Source organism: Dicentrarchus labrax, unplaced genomic scaffold (assembly GCF_905237075.1).
Source record: "Dicentrarchus labrax unplaced genomic scaffold, dlabrax2021, whole genome shotgun sequence".
Lineage (NCBI taxonomy): Eukaryota > Metazoa > Chordata > Actinopteri > Moronidae > Dicentrarchus > Dicentrarchus labrax.
The window spans coordinates 14,277,534-14,295,410 of record NW_026136724.1 but is presented as its reverse complement, the minus strand read 5'-3'; the positions used below and the strand labels follow the sequence as shown (position 1 = coordinate 14,295,410).

At 38.4% G+C, this 17,877-nt stretch overlaps 1 protein-coding gene across 1 annotated transcript; it reads left to right on the top strand.

Moving 5' to 3' along the window:
• Positions 1–450: 450 nt before the first annotated feature.
• LOC127358683 (sodium- and chloride-dependent betaine transporter) lies at positions 451–16,014 on the top strand. The gene is made up of 16 exons (XM_051391962.1): positions 451–754; positions 1,058–1,258; positions 1,632–1,766; positions 2,177–2,317; positions 2,503–2,620; positions 3,663–3,713; positions 4,453–4,582; positions 5,239–5,373; positions 7,242–7,345; positions 7,457–7,581; positions 8,804–8,916; positions 9,000–9,137; positions 9,493–9,595; positions 13,350–13,450; positions 14,613–14,759; positions 14,858–16,014. Exons 2-16 carry the CDS (start codon positions 1,069–1,071, stop codon positions 15,023–15,025), a joined length of 1,899 nt encoding a protein of 632 aa, XP_051247922.1. The 5' UTR covers positions 451–754; positions 1,058–1,068; the 3' UTR covers positions 15,026–16,014.
• The last annotated feature ends 1,863 nt before the right edge of the window (positions 16,015–17,877 follow it).

Here is a 17,877-nt window from a genome sequence, read left to right as displayed (position 1 = left end):
CCAAATACCACACCCCCAAAGAGTGATTTAATTGGATGTAATTGTGCCCATGGTATGGATAGGTATCTATGGCATAGACAGTTATGAGGGTATAGAGGTTAGAGTAGTATTGTAGGCCTAAGGAACCTGGGGAATAAGAAGAACCATGGTAGTTCAACATATCTCATCTTGCGATTTAAACAGGTTTTTGATAATAGGGTCGTATTTGCAATCCATTTTTTTTTTTTTTTTTTTTACAAAGAGAATATCCTGCATTTTACTCTCGCACTCTACCCTTCAGAAAGTATAAATTATAGTAAAAAAAAAAAATAAAAATACTAAATTACTTTGCAAATTATCATTTTACATGAAAAAAATAAAAATAAAAAATCACCTGCTTAAACTACAACGCATCAGTACGCACATCTGTAATAATAATCCTATATAATAATAACACTGACTGACTAAATGGTGCAGCATTTAACTTGCATCGTTTGTTTCTGGAGTGCATTTTGCTTCCTACATTGAGGTGTTGTAGGTTTTGCTTGAAAAAGTCACATTCCTTCCGCCAATCTTTGTAAGTTAGTGCGCAGGCGCCGAGAGTACACGCTGCCCCGTTACATTTGCTCCAGTCGTCGTCTTGTCTGTGTGTGTGTGTGTGTTTGTGTGTGGTATCCTTTAGGTCAATGTTTAGGACACACCCCCAAAGGTTTTCTTCAAACCTCGCTCAGTCAGTCAGGGGATTTTATTGTCGGAGTCCACTGCAAGCTCACGGGTGAGTTTAATGCATTAAAAACCTTTTTTTAAGACGCTAAAAATATTTAATTGCCTCATTGCGTTTGTTTTTTTTTGATTTTCCAGTCCTCAGCACAAGTTAGTAGATCATTTATTTGATGCAATTTGCAGTTAATAGCATTTGGGCGTTTGTTTTTGTCAGAGTCTCTTACATTTTTGCATTCATTTAACCAGAGGAAGAGACCATAATACACTGCATCTATTAGAATAAATGTGAGAACTATCTATTAAAATGTAAAAAAAACAAAAAAAATCTTCTCTTTATTATGTGTGCATACAACAGACTGAGAGACCATGTCTCAAGAAACAGCCAGAGGGGCCCCTGCCGGAGACCCCAAGCCAGATAAAGGGATCTCTGGGGAAAGGGTTCAGCAAAGGGGGAAATGGGCCAGCAAATCCGAGTTCTTATTCTCCATGGCTGGAGAAATCATTGGCCTTGGAAATGTATGGCGTTTTCCATATCTGTGCTACAAGAATGGAGGAGGTGAGGGACCGGGTTTGGATGTGTGGTGGATTTCTGTTGGATTTCATATAAAATAAATGGCTGCGGAGGCTGAGTAAAAGCACTGCAGATAGGCTGAAAATATGTGCACATTGTTATCACCATATTCAGAAAACATTTCATAGTGTACCGTTTTAGCTTGTCCAGACAAGTCGAAAGGATAATTCCATTTAAAGGTCATTCATTACAACTCCTCCCGCCTAGGAAGTTTCATAATCCACCTTTAATATGTGGAGGTTTTTGTGGCTTAATATGTGTTTGTCTGTCAGTGTGTGTGGCATGCCAACATTTATGGAGCTCTCTTGCTTTATGCCACAAACATGTAACTCTTCCTCACGGGTGTCTATATTTGCAGGTGTCTTTTTCATCCCTTACTTTGTGTTCCTCTTCTTCTGTGGTGTCCCTGTGTTCTTCCTGGAGACGGCGTTGGGCCAGTATACCAGTGAAGGCGGGGTGACCGCCTGGAGGAAGATATGCCCCATGTTTGAGGGTAAAAACAAACCTCAGACAGACTTTTGTTGAATTACACAAGACCGGAGGAAGAGTCAGCTGACGAGCGGGAAAATGTTCAGTGTCCTTTCTTCATTGTTAATGGAGAAGATATATCTGTTTGCATGCTGGTATACACTAAAGATGTACATTTTTAATGTTTCTAACCAGATCGAATGAAACTAAAAGACTATATCAATCATTTTATATTGGCTTGTAGAGATATTTTCTGTCTTTTTCAACAATAGTTCATCCTCTTTCAAGCTTGTTTTCTCCAATACTTAAATTCACACAGCTCTAAAACAAGGGCAGGGTATACATTAAAATAAATGCTAAGTGGAAGGGAACATTTCATTGATTGTGGCCAGTGCTGTAAACATTCACTAACTGTGTGAAAAATGTGTCCTGCAGGGGTGGGGATAGCATCCCAAGTGATTGTGGTCTATCTGAATATCTACTACATCGTGGTGTTGGCCTGGGCTATCTTCTACCTGTGTAACTCGTTCCAGAGCCCGCTGCCTTGGTCCACCTGTGACAACTGGTGGAACACTGGTAAGAACTGTTTTGTGAAGAGTCAATGCTGGCTTGTTTAAACACGTCTGTATTTGATTAACGTGTGTCTGTTGCTTTCTTATAGGCTTCAACAGGAAGCGCAAGAGGAATTCTCCCACGCATTTTAACCTTTTGAAATTTGCAACATCCGACTCACCTTCTTCTCTCTTTCCTCAACCTCTTAGAGTCATGTCACAGTACCGTATCCATGTTTGCCAACCCCCATTTGTTTAAACCTGACTCCAACTGGTCATTCCTAAACAACTTCACCGCATCTGACTACTCTGAGAAACTCACTTTTCTGTAAGTTATAATCCAGCTTTACCATCTTAACTATCACAACTTCTAATTGTGTGACACATACTGAATGCACCGTGGGAAGTCATCATATTGACGTGATACATAAAAAGAAATGATAAGAAATAAGAGATGAGTCTTGGCTTCCATAGCTGCAGCAGCTTTGGGACACACCCGTGCTTTTATGTGTTCAGAGCAGGAGGTTCTTACATCTGTTACTGTAAATAAAAACATTATTAATTGCTGCCATGGGACAGTTTAGAGGTGAAAAGTACACTGAATAAACAGGACTTATCAGATCTAAGTTTATAAGTTGCTGAAAAAACAAGTGGGGTGTCAAGTGGTAGAAAAATACCATATTAAAATATAATAAAACATAATTAGACATTGTGGGAAGATACACTTATTTGCTTTTTCATTAGAAGAGAAGCTACAGCCTGCAACCGGTTATCTTAGCTTAACTGGAAACGGGAAACAGCTAGCTTGGCTCTATCAGAAGGTAACAAAATCAGTGTAAAAATATAAACGTAAAAAAAAAAAAAAAGACACATAGAGGATTCTGTATAGAAGCCCATTTCCACCAATGTGACGAACATTTTTTATTATTTTAGGAAGTTATTAAGTCATTATTTTGAAATACATAGTCATTATTTAAAAAGTGTATCATTATTTTGAGATATTAAGTCCTGATTTAGAGAAAGTTTCTCATTATTTTGAGAAGGTTTGTCATTATAATGACTTGGCGGAAATGGGCTTCCCTATGGTTGTGTGTTGTAAAGCTAGACCTATAAATATATCACTCTGTATCAGTAATAGTATCTCATTTCAGATACATTGACATCAGTGTATAAGTCAGAATAATATGTATCAAAGTGCAATGCAGAAATGTAATAAAGGTCTGAGGTAATTTCTAAACAATGCTATGTGTTAATGTTAAAAAAAAAATAAAAATAGCCATTGTATTGTTATCAGATTTTAGAAACCCTTAAATATTGATATCACTATTGACATCAAAATCCAGTATCTCTATTTTGTTTTATATTTCCAGGAATGACACAGACCCTTTCTTTGCCACGTTACCTGAAGAGGAGTTCTGGAAGTGAGAAACACACAAACACACACTTTATCTTTTTAAAACATGAAAACAGCTTTGACAGTAATATCATCCTCCTTAGTTCGCTTGGTCTTTGGGGGAACATTCCTCAGCAATAACTCTTAATGCATCCCAGATGCCAAAGACCATCTATACTCTCAGGATACTGAGTGAACGTGATGTTAATGGTGAACCAACAAAAGCTGAACCGAGGTCACCCAAACATAGCAGAGAGTGTGAGCCAGTTACATTTGTCAAAATGACCAATCACACCATTTTATTTAACTTCCAGCTTTGATTAAAAGTACTTTTTCTTCTTACTTTTATATATTTTGAAACATGGCCGCTGCTCCTCACATGATATTCTCCTGATTTGGTGTAAGGTCAGATATTGAGAAATCTCTCACGCAGCTTCACTGCATGACGAGAACAACGTGTTCTCTTTTCCCTGCAGCTTGTATAATATAAACTGAAGCTGTCCAAAATAAACTAAGACAGACTTAAACATCTGTATTCGTGATGCGGATGTTGTATTTGTATTTGTTTTTGGTGTCGCACGAAATATAGCATTCTTCTCATGCTGTTAAGCCGTGACACATTTGTAGTTGGCTGTGTAGTGTATTTGCAATAGGTGAAAGCTTTGAAAGTAACAAACAAAGTGTGTTTGTATGCCATTATGCTGCATGTTATTTGCAGACCATGCAGTTGCATATATGTGTTTACGTGTGTGATGTCTTCCCCACAGGCACCGTGTGTTAAGAATATCAGATGACATGAACCTGTCTAAGATACACTGGGATTTGGTTCTGTGTCTCTTGCTTGCCTGGGTTATATGTTACCTCTGCATCTGGAAGGGAATCAAAGTCACAGGAAAGGCAAGTATTCCTTTAGCATACAAACAGTTATGTCTCCGATATTGCAGCGGTCCAAATGATTGACTTGGATAGGAAAGAAACAAAAGATCCTGGAACATGAAACAATTTATTTCGTTTTTGACTTATCTTTAGTCTTCGCTCTTGTGAAACACTGAATAGTTCTATAAACATCATTCATCTTTGGTTTAAGTATTCACATCTCAGAATTATGCAATCTATGACAAGGGTTTGCATATACATATATCTTCATTTTGAGGGCTCACCAGCAAAAACTGTTGGGAATCTGCCTTAATGAACAATCTACCTGTCAGCTGCCTTTAGCTAATCCTCTTTTCTTTTTTATCTACGTTCACTCCTGTGTGATTGATACAGATTTAATAAAGGGAAATTAAGTTATAATCCTTAAAGGGCCAGTGTGGAACATTTAGGAGGCTCTATTAGTAGAAATGGAATATAATATTGATAGGTATGTTTTCATATGTGTATAATCATCTAAAAAATAACAATCGTGTTTTTGTTACCTTAGAATGGGTTAACTGTTGTTCCCAAATGGCCAAAAAAAAAAAAAATCACTTAATACAGGTTTGATTTAAAGTGTTTGTGTGTACATACTGAATCATAACCTATTTGTTTCTATGCTTTTTTTGTGTTTTCAGGTGGTGTACTTCACTGCTTCATTTCCCTACCTGATGCTGATCATTCTCTTCATCCGTGGAGTGACGCTCCCAGGAGCGGGGGACGGACTGAGATATTACCTCACCCCTGACTTCAGCAAGATCGCTGATCCAACGGTAAGACCTCTCTGTCATGAGCAACTGCTCTCGTAACCACGTGTGCTGTTACAACTGCGTTAGAACCACGTCATTAGAACTTTAAGCGTTTGACATCAGGTCTCACAACCAACCAGAGCATCATCTGTCTCTTTTTATTTCTCTATACATCTCTCTGTTGGATTCCACTGTTGGATTCCACTGTTGGATTCCACTGTTGGATTCCACTGTCAGGAGATCCTTGAATACAGTGTGCTATTATTCTCATCGCCGCTCCCTTTCTCTGTGCCTTGACTCTTGCTTCCGGTCCCAAGACTTAAGAGTCTTAACAAGAAAAGCAAACCAAGATACCCTTTTCCAGTGAGAGGGTTGTCAGAGAAAGCATTTCCCTTGAGTACACAGTGACATCATCACACAGAAATAGTTTCACATGGGGAATTTCTCACACATTTTGAGGGTATATTTACTATATAAAAAGTCAATACAACTTGCTTTAGGATGATGGTAATTTGCCAAAAGCGATATTTACAGCTCATCTATTATTCACTCAGCATAATGATGTAATTTCTAAACTGAATAGGGAATTGAACAGGGTGGAGATCGGAGGGATTGTTGGCACGCTCTCGTACAACGACAGCGTCTGTTTCTGCCAGTAACGGCGTCTTAAGAAAAAGGGGTCTTTCTTGATTGTCACCCCTCTCCCTCTCTCTGCTTCTCTATCTCTGTCTTCCTCCCCTGGAATGTTCACACTCTCGGCTTCAGGGTTCAAATGTAATCAGCGGGGGGGTTAAGGCTCAGAAGGTCGCTTCCTCTTCTTCTGTGGGAATGTAGATGTGCAAAGGAGAAGATGCAAGATACAAAATGTGTCTGCCTCTCTAAGAACCCAAACATGACTGATATTCATACAGCTCTGAACTATTGTGGAAATCTTCATTTGTTATCATGAGACGCAGCAAAGAGAAAAACTGTGAGAATACTATTTGGATAATGTCGAAAGCAGGTGAAAGCAGTTATGGGTGAGAGAGTTACACAATACCAGATGCTCTTAAAACAGATCTGTTTCTAATGAGTCTTGCTTTAGCATGCAAGCATCTGTTTTTCCTTCAGAAAGGAAATCGTAATAGTGCTCTGGCTTGCGTCTGAGGTCTGTTTAATGTGTGAATGTGTCTCCTTTTGTCCATGTTTCAGTGTGCGTATGCGAGTCTGTATGCAGAGCAGTCAAAATAGAACACATTCTTCTAAGAACACAACAGTTTCCTCTTTGTCCAGTATCAAATGTAAAGATCCTTTAGGACATACTTAAGCCTGTATTTCTGACCCTAGACTGGGATTAAGTCGGGCCCACCAAGGGGCCAGAGTAAGGGTCTGTATATTGCTGTGGAGCCTTGCCAACTCTATCTTTTAGTGACTAAACTCAGCACTGTGGTGCCACTAATGTTAACCAGATGCTGTCAGAACAAGGGCCCACAGACATTCTTGTATACAAACCCGCCTACACCCAGAAACCTGAATGCGCACAAATACACACGCACGTTCACGTAGTTACAAAAAAAGTGGACATCTGTATTCCTGCAAAAGGAGATTTTATCAATTTTGACGCTGGCATAAAGCAGAGCTGTTTGTTCTTGTTAAGTTCTGATTAATTGATTTGACTTTTGTTGTTGTTGCTGTTGCTGTTGTGTAATACCCCTGTTGCTGTCAATATCTGTTGCTGTCATGTCTTAATGTTAATCATGTATCTTGCACTATCAATAAAAAAAAAGGGAAAGGAAAAGGGGGACAGCAGGAAGCGAGGGAGTTGCAATCTGCAGCTACACTGCTAGATGCCACTAAATCTTACACACTGGACCTGGAAATGTTTCATGAAGTTAATCTCTTACCCGTTCTAGGTATGGTCTGATGCGGGGACTCAGGTGTTTTTCTCCTACGCTGTGTGTCAGGGAGTACTGACTGCTCTGGGAAGCTACAACAAATACAACAACAACTGCTACAGGTCAGCGTCCATACGCACAGTCACGCCATTCTCAGTCCATTATCACATTTACAGTTTTACATTCATGTGCTCTGTGACAGTGCAGGTTGTTTTGTTCTTGCTGTGTTTTAGGGATTGCTTGGCACTGTGTTGTCTGAACAGTGCAACCAGTATCTTTGCTGGTTTTGTGGTGTTCTCAGTGCTGGGATTCATGGCTCATGAACTTGGCTTGCCTTTGAGTGAAGTTGCCAGTGCTGGTGAGTTAATTCCTCCCTTTTCATCATCATCTGCATCCTTTATTTTACTGCTTTTGCTGTTCATTTAATAAACAGCGCTATTCTTACATCTCATAACAGCTGCTGTATTAGTTTTTTATGCATTGGCTGCAATGAACTATTTCATCAACAAATTGATTGTTCGTTGTCTATAAAATACCAGCAAATAGTGGGAAAATGTCCTTTATTTCCCACAGCCTGAGGACACCTTTCTCAACAGTGGCAAAAGTACACATATTCTCTAATCAGGTAGAAGTACAGATTCAACCAATTTACTCAAGTAAAAGTGAAAAAGTACAGGTTCAGAAATGTACTCAAAGTATAAAAGTAAAAAGTACTCTTGTGCTTCTTTGAAGGACATTTCTACTGGCTGTTCCTGTGCAAAGCTAACTGAAACTTTAAAATAGGGTCGAGTCTCCCTCTCTTGTCTGTTCAGTCTTTTACGTTCTTTTAATCATGTAACGTTTGTCATGTGTGACACTCATTCTGATGCTAGGAAGGCGTTCAGTGATGCCAAAAAAAGGAAGTAAAATTAAAAAATAAACTAAAGTACAGATACCTGAAAAAACGACTTAAGTGCAGTGAGCAGTATTTATACTGCGTTACCTCGCACCTCTGAGTTTAATATCATGTGTGACAAAGACAGGCAGTTGGTACAACAACCAACTGTGTCCACAAGATGGCATCTTATGTTCACATACATTTGAAAGAATTTGCTTGAAAGTCTCTTTATTGTGGTCAGTGGAATGTTTTTAATATTTTATTGTTATTTTTTTGTTGTTTCCTTGTTCTACTTCCCTGCTCAACTTTTGGAAAGCACTTTAGACTTCATCTCTGCAGAGGAAAGGGCTATGCAAACAAAGCTCTTAAACTAAAGTTATTAATAGTTTAAAACCTGTCGACAGTGTTAAAACAGTGGTGCCCAAAAAAATTATCCTTCACAATGTTTTGTTTCATTTGCTCACTGTTCTATAATAATTCTCTATTTTGGCATGGGATGCTGGATTCTTCTACCTCTTCAGATTTCTAAAAAAATCCTTCAAAAGAAGTTAAATAAAGTAAAATGTTCAACTCATATCTCTCTCTCTAACCTTTGATGAGGTTCAGAAAACATTTTAAGGTGTCACAAGGCAGAAAGGATGGAACTTGAAAGATTGCTGCCCACTATCATGTGTTAATAGATGCATGCATGTGCTTTCTACAGGTCCTGGTCTGGCCTTCATGACCTATCCAAAGGCTCTGTCGTTGCTGCCCGTCTCGTCCTTCTGGACGGTGCTATTCTTCCTCATGATCCTCTTCTTGGGTCTGGACAGTCAGGTATTGTATGCAATGCATCATATATAGAGTTCCAGCATCATATTGTATTTAAAAAATAATCTGTTTCAATTCTGTCCTTAAAGTTTGTATGTGTGGAGAGCCTGGCCACAGCCCTCACCGACATGTTCCCACGTTACCTGAGGAGACCGTACGCCAGAGAGAAACTGACCCTAGTCATCGCTGTCGTCTGTTTTCTACTGGGGCTGCCCCTCATCAGTGAGGTTTGTAGCAGAGAGTATGTTTGATGGATGCTGCAAGTACAGTCAGTTAATGAGTTGCACAATAGTTTGCACTAACTAGGAGGAGGGAGTCAGAGAACGCCTTAGTGGAGCTGGACTTGTGACTCCAAAGTCAGTGAAAAAAAAAAAAGTCTTGAGTTTCGAACAATTCGCTCATGATTCACACATCACTAGCAAGGGAATTGTGAAATTGTTGGAATGCCCACTATGTGCTTCGCTAAATATGCTATGTACACCAATAATTAAATGGTTTCATTTCACAGTCAAGTGGAAAAACACAGCTTCCGTGTGACAGATTCTTCCTGCCTGACATGATTTTTTTCTGCTCATGTTTCAGGGAGGGATAGTCCTCTTTAACCTGATAGACACGTACGGTCCTAGTGGAACCAGTCTCCTGATCATTGCCTGTGTAGAGACCATTGTGGTTGGCTGGGTGTACGGTAAGTCACTCTGTTGGTCTTTACTGCACTACATGATGCTTTTTATTGACTTTTTTTCTCAACACAAAAGTGATTTATCAACTTATTTTCTAAAATGTTCTGAAAATGTGTGAAAACCTTTTGCTTTTGGGTATAGAAGTGTCGCTGCTCAATATCAGCATCATCAGTAGTGCACTACATTCACAGTAGCTACCAAAAGGAACTTCATTATAGTTCTCGTACTTGTGCAATCCTGACAGCAGCATTTGTTTCATCAGTGTAATCAACTCACTGCATCTGTATAATCTTATCTGTAAGAGGCCGGCTTTTGATAAAAAGATCCACACTCATTTTATTTTATCCTGAGTCACATTAAAGGGGACTAACAACAAAAAGACATTTTGGTGAGATTGAAAAGATAACAGGATCTGTGTTCATTTTTGTTTTAGAGTGAGTTTCTCAGACATTATTCCCCCATTACTCTGCATATGCATCACATACACTGCAGACATACACTACAGGGGTATGGAGGCACACAGAATCCAGGTATCCACTTTCAATACCTTGGGCTTTTTCTCTTTTTTAGGAGCTTCAATAAATATATTTTAGGTGCTTCCAGCCTTTTGTATTTTTTTTTAAAATCTCAAACAATGGCACAAATATTTGGCCGAGTTATCGCTGGGGTCGGCTCATCTCAGCAACTGCTGGAAGGATTGCCATGAAATATTGTACGGACATTCATTCATCACAGACAATGAATCCTAATGACTTTGGTGATCCTCTGACTTCCATCATCAATTTTTATTTGTCCAATACTTCAATTTTACAATCATTTTTCTATCAGCCTCAACTGTACTTTGTATTTTAAAAATTTTAATTCTGAATATAATAATAGAAAAAACATGAACAATAAAAACAATTTATTTCTCCAAGGACTGTAATTTGTGGTAAAAATATGTATACTGTGAACTATTTTTATTGGCAACAAATCATTTGCAATTATTTGTGTGTGACTTTCTTTTGACTCTGACACCGCCTTCTAGAAATTTATTAAATTAACTATGCTGGGCTGATGAAGATCAAAAACTAATTTTGGACCTCAACCTTAAAGGTTAAATATACAAAATTCACTGCTACTAGATGTCTAACTAGGGGATCTCATAATAAAACTATGGGTGCTGCAGCCCACCAGACTCCATTGAAAAAAACAGTAATTTTACCTCGCAGATAATGGTCAATCACACTTGAAACTGGACAGAAACAAAATAGTCATTGTTAGTCTTTCAAACAATCACAAATGCTGATTTGGTTTATATAAACCCTTAGTTCGCAGAATAAGATGTGAAAATATTTGTGACAGGCTTGGATTGTTATTCTTATTGTTAAGTGTCCGATAAGATTATGGAAAGGATCCCTACAGAGATAGAACTTTTGTTTAACCAGGAACAACTGTGACATTGCTATCGCTTGCAACCATGACTACAAAAACTGTAATTTTCTTCCCAGATTATTGTTACTTCATTCAAAGGCAGAAATAAAATAAAATCAAAGCCGCCATTGTTAGTCCTCACACTGTTCCAGTAATCACAAACTCTGGTTTGGTTAAAAATAAATCCATAATTCACCGTCGTGGATGAGAAAAACAGCAGTTTCAGTCTTTTTCCTCAGTTGCACAGGGAGGTACTCACATGCACTAACATGCATGTGCGGCCACGGACATGCATGTTAGTGCAGACAAGCTGTGATAACAACACACACAGAGGGAGTGTGACATCAATTTCTGCTTAGGATGGCACGAATCCACTATATCTTTACATAGCAAATACCTGTTTGCTGTTATACTGATGACCTGTAAATAGCATTTTTCTTCCTTTTTGCTTTACTTTAAGTGGCTTTACTTTAGGCACTCTGAACAGAGAGTAATAAGAACATGATGTATTTCTCATGACCCTCTCTCTCCTGCAGAAGGTCGAGTGCTCCATCTACTGGACTGTTTCTGACTTCATTCAAACACTAACAGAGGAAACGTGAGAACTTTAGGCCTCCTTACCATTTCGTTTTCAGTATTGTATTCTCCTCAACTGCGTCACAATTTGTCCATAGCCTATATCCCAAATGCCACAGCCTGAACCACATCCACTTCCATATGCCAGTCTTCCTCTGCCATCGTTTTAGATAAATCGTCTGAGCTCTCACTGCTTCCCACACCTTCATTAGCTGACTGAATTTACTGGCTAAATTACAGCATGTGGGTAGGGAGTTCCTCTGTTTTCGTGTTTGTCTTTTAGAGCTCATCTCTCAGATCTCATCTATATCGTACACTTTTCTCAGAACAAGCCGTTTCCTCTAATGAAACGGAAGGTATGTGTCACTCCTTAAAAATGTCCTCACAAACATGTATATTCAATTTCTGTGACTCTGGAAAAGTGCGTTTCCATTCCCAAAAGGCCTCTTGCTCTTTTGGAATTAGTGTCCGGCTACACATCTCATACTGCAAACTGACTCGGAGTGAGATATCGATCAGTTTCTGCCGCTGCTTCCTCTCCCCGGTTTGACTTGTTTAGCCATTCGTTCGGCTCCTCTGCCTCTTCAGAGTGAGTCTGTGTTATGTGTGGAGAAACTTCCTGAACCAAATTTAAATGAGGCCACTCACTTTCCTCTTGTGCAGGAATGTAGTTAGTTAGGGTTTTTAAAACTGTATTATTTTTGCATCTGCTTTCCTAAATAGGTAACTTCTTCCGTGCATTGTGAATTTGCAAAAAGTCAATCTGCGGATGCTGTTCAATCAGCCAGGTCATGTACTTGACCGATCTCATATCAGTTTTCTCCTGTTTTTTAATGTTTCCTTCTTTCTGTAGTTATTCTCTTCTCCTCCTCCTCCTCCTCTCTTTGGCAGCTCAAGGCGAGCAGCTTTTTCATCTCCATCTCATTCCTCCTCCTCTGTTCCTCCTCCCCTCACCTTTCCCCCTCATTTGAACCACCTGAGTTTTGTACTGAGATTAAACTGGAGTTTGATTTCCCTGGATACTTGCCTCCTCCTCTCCCCTCCCTCCTTCCTAATTATTCACTTATTCTTCATTGTGTCCATGCAACACTGTAAAACCAAAATGATATATTAGATTGTGTTACTAATGCTGTATTTCTAAATTCATAGCTGCAATTAAGATTGGTGTTTCAGAAAATGGGACTGAATTACAGTTTGCATGCTGTACATGAGTATTTAGGACATAAAGTATAAGTAAAAGTATTTTATTATGCAGACTATTTCATAATTGTTGATGTATTAATATGTATGACCTTAATGTTGTAGAGCTGTTGTGACTTTGGGTAGTTTATGATATTTTTGATATTTAAATACATTTATTTAATATTTCATGAACTGATTACATGATTTGTATGTAAAACCTTAATCTGACAAGTAACTACAGTTGTTAAATAAATGTAGCCTAGTATAAAATAAATGTAGTCTAGTAGAAGTTTTAAGTAGCATGAAATGGAAATATTTCAAACATTTACGTACTAACTTACAAACTTTCTGTTACTGGTCAATCAACAATCTAATCATAGATTAAGAATTTAAAAACTTCCTTAATAAAGAGTAACAATATCATTCCCGAACAGCAACGATCTGGAATTGATGACAGGATGTCACAAACCCGAGGCTTCACCATCTCATTGTGTTTTCAGTCCCCATGAGTTTGAGAGCATTTCTGGTAAAAACAAAACCATTTTGTTCCCTTTGATTGACCAACACCTCCCATCCATGACTTTGCAGGTGCGGACCGTTTCTATGACAACATTGAGGACATGCTTGGGTACAGACCGTTCCCCGTGCTGAAATACTGCTGGATGTTCATCACGCCGCTCATCTGTGGAGTAAGATACTCACACCTGCTTCACATCTCTTGATTGATCTACTTGGCTCTCTGCTTTAATGTGTATTTCCTCTCATGTTCTCATCTGTGTTCATTATTTCCAATCTTACTTTACTTCTGAGCGCAGATCTTTGTCTGCCCTTCATCACCCCTTATATTTGCTTCTTCCTGTTTCCCTCTCTCCTGGCCTTTCATCTTTGATCAGACTTTCATATATTTAATTTTGCCACATCAGTAATTATGCTTGACTTCACATATGGGAAAGAAGAGGAGAGACTGCTCTCTTTACATGAAAATGTGGACTCATCTGTTTTAAAACACACTTCACTGTAGACATGATCAGTGCAAAATCAAAAACTGTAGACAGCATTTTAATTCTTAAGTCAGTAAAAGGAGCATACTGGTGTTTTTGTGTATTTAAGCCACACAAATCACACAATTTAAGATACTGTTGCATCATAGTTTTACATGTCGCTCATATTGATGGACCCGCAGAGAATTATCTACGGAGCATTTTAGTGTCTTTTAGCTCATTGTTTTGGTTTTCTGGTCCACAGCTTTTTTGCTTTGGTCCATTCTCACTGCTCTCATCAACCTCTTTTGGCCAAACAAAATTGAATAAACCCACTGTACCCACCATCAAGGGGCAGGGAAGGTTAGAAACTAACTGGTGAAGAAATATTAACGTTTGTTGGAGGAGACCAAAACAGAGCTAAAAGGAGAATAAATGCTAACGCCATATAAACTGCGTAAGGTGACAATATGTTGTGTTTGCAGCTTGTTTTGCTATCCCCAAGTGGTCAAAAAATGTTCCACAGAATACTGTGTGTTCATTGCTGTAGCCTTCAGCATTAAAAAATGCACTGGCACTATATTAACACCACCAGTGAAGTAGTTGTAGTGAAGAAAGTTATATAATATATTAAGTTATATAATATGCCTGGAGACAAATAATAAAGAGAGAACCATTAGCAGAAGCTGCCCCTCTAAGTTGGAGAATAGTTCAGCATTTGCATGTGCTTATTTACCAGTTGAATACTTTATAATCATATAATTTCTTCATCATTTGATTTGATGCAGAGAATTTGATTTTATTCACCTAAAGACAACTACTGTTTGTTTCAAAGCTGAACCATCTAACTTGACCATTTCCTATCGCCTAGATCACACTGTTATATAACCTGTTACAACCACATATCTTCATGGTGTATGGTTATGTACCTGGTTTCTGGAGTACCATAATAGCCAGACTTCTTATCATCACTCCACTGATATGCATCCCAGCATTCACTTTTGTCTCACTCTATAAGGTGAGTCAATTCAAGTTGTATTTGGTCATTTTCAAAATGTGATTGCATGACTATGTTTCAGAACATTACATAATTGCATTTCCCCCCCTTGTGATCAGAATCTTAACAACATGACTACACCATCCAGTGATCTGCGTCAGGTTCGACCACACAAGCCAATCCTCACACTGTGTAAACGCGTCATCTTCGGGCCACAGAGGCAGCCAAACACGAGTGTGGACAGAAGAGAAGAGAAGATGATGATGGGGGACCACGGTGGGGTTTGATGGTCATTGATGACACTTATAGGCCTGAAGCAAATTATGGTGGATAAATGGTCTCATTGAATTGTAACATGACAACAAAAATACACTTTTTAAATCAGATGCAAAGTTTTATAAAAGTTAGGGTAATGTTTTTTTTTTTTGTTGTTACATAAGACCTTACTCTCTATACTTCTTTTATCATGAATAATGATGTGAGCGTCACATATAATGTTCCTGTACACCTATAATCCTGTATTTTTCTTAAAAAGTACTCCACAGATTTAGCACTGGTGATGGGCAGTTAAAAAAAAAATATCACAATCATTTTGTAATTTTCTAGGAGATTGAGGAGGAGTAGGGGAGAGAAAGAGAGAGCAAGCTTTAACCAAGCCTTTATTGATCCAGGTTTTCATTTGCAATAAAGAAAAACACAAGGATGGAAAATTTAAAACATACAAACCACCTTGCATCCAATGCATACCCCCTCTGTGTTTAAAAACAGAAGATATTGGAATACATTTACTTACATATATTTACTTATACTTCAAAAGATTGAACACTGAAGATACTGCAGCGTGTGCTCTGTGAACAAGTAATCAAATGTGCCTGTGATCTGTCTACCGGGATCAGCACACAGATCTTTATTGTATAAACAAACGATGCAAAAAATGTATATTCCAGTGCACTAAGGGTTGTTAGGATTGACAAATAGCTATCAATAGATGACATTAAAGACAATATGGTGCAAACTACATGTTTCGCATGTTGATTCATCAGTGAATATTTGACATGAAGCGATGTACTAAATACGTAGTTCGCTCCTTTTTGTTTTTAATGTAATTTGTTAATAAATAGTGTTAATCCTAGTATTCTTGTGTACACTGGAATATTTATTTTATAGGACCAATTTGTGTACATTATCTTCAATTCATTATCTGTGTTTATACTATATGTGCAGACAATGGTTACAAACTGTATTAATCTCATTAAATGTGTCAGTTTGCTAAATATCCTGGTGCAGTGTGTCTCTTTTGATTCTGTCCTATTGATTTCTGACCAGAGAGGACAAACATTCAATACAAGTTCAGGAGGATAAGCTTGTCAGATCAGTGAACAAATCTCATGTTTCCTGTTTTGCAGCAAGAAAACAAAAATATTCCACAGGTCTGTGTGTCTTCCTACCTCCTAAAAAAGGAACTTTATACCCTCTTGTGTATGTGTATGTATGTGTGATTTCACAGGATATGTGTTATTGGTGAACATGAATTTGCTCCATCATAATGCCAAGTTCAGTCATCTGTGTAATCCAAACCGGCATTCAATTAACAAGCTATTCCGCCCAGTTGCCTCCCAGCTCTCCTGACTGCCTCCACTCCACCCCCGATGACACAAAATGACCCTCAGTCCTGAAAAAATATTGCCTTGAATGCTCGAAAGCCCACTATTGGGTCAATCCATTGGCAGTTCAATGTTCCTCAAGTGGTAGAAAACAGCAGTAGGAATATGTGAGGTCATGCCCCCATTTTATACATTGATGGTTCTCTGCTTACATTAGAAGCTACAGGTTGCCTGAGGGTGGATAAAGAGCTATATGTGGTGCAACACTGCCAGCATTTTTAATTGGAGCATCATCAGCCTTTCCATGATCAGCCGCTAACCTGCTGCAGAACATTACAGAGTTACTGTAATGGAAAACCCAACCAGTTGTCTATATCTGCAGGTCATACAAATACAGCATGCAAAAGGTCAACAAAATAAGGCCAGTGGGTTATCAGCTGTCATGGAAACAATAATCAAACAAGTGAATAAATAAATATTGTAGGTTTTATTAAGCAAGTTCATTTTCTACACATTTAAAATCACTGGGTTACAACATGACGCTGTTCAATGTAGCACCAACACAATACTGGGTTGACTTCACCCAGAACCATTGTTGTGTATTGACCCAGTGATTGTGTTATTTACTGTTTGGTTATTAAATATGTTTATTTTGACCAAGGGACAAAAACAAGCTCAAGTTTTACCTTAAAAGTCACACAAATCTAATGTTTGTACAAAGCAATATGCAGATGACACTAAAAACCACAACAGACACACACATATCATTAACAGATAGTGACATGTAAGTTTAAAAAGAGCTAGAGTATAACAGCCTGTGCAAATAACAGGGCAATAATATAAAAAATAGCACTAAGCACGGGGTGGTTGTGGCCCAGAGGCAGAGTGGGTCATTCACCAATCAGAAGGTTGTGGGTTCGATCCCTGGCTCCTGGTGCAACACGTCAAAGTATCCTTGAGCAAGATACTGAACCCAGAAAATGTTAGTTTCTGTTCAATGGACTTTGCCATCGCTGTGTGAATGTGTGGCATGTAGTGTAAAAGCACTTTGAGTGGTCGGAAGACTAGAAAGGCACTATACAAATACAGGTCCATTCACCATTTAAAAAAAAAAAAAAAGTTGACCCAGTATTATGTCAGTGCTTTATTGATTCCAACTGGTTCACTTTTGACCTGGTCATTTTTTATTGTGTACTTCTATATTTTTGATATTGCAGCCAATACCCAAAACACTGGTACTGCAGCTACATTAAAGGAACACTCCAGCAATTTAGCATTGGTCATCCACAAAATGTTGGGAGTCACAAAAACTCTTTTAAAACAGAAATGGTCAAAATCGAAGCAACAGAAGCTGAAATATTTTAACCTACAGTCCCTAGTATGGGTCAAGCACCAAAAACACTAAATCCTATATTTCCCATAATGCAACTTGACAGTGTCAATAGGCCTACCCTGACTGGTAAATGCTGACATCTGTCAAACTCCACATTTCATTTCGTCTGTAATGCAGGCTTTCTGCTAAACATCCAAAGTCT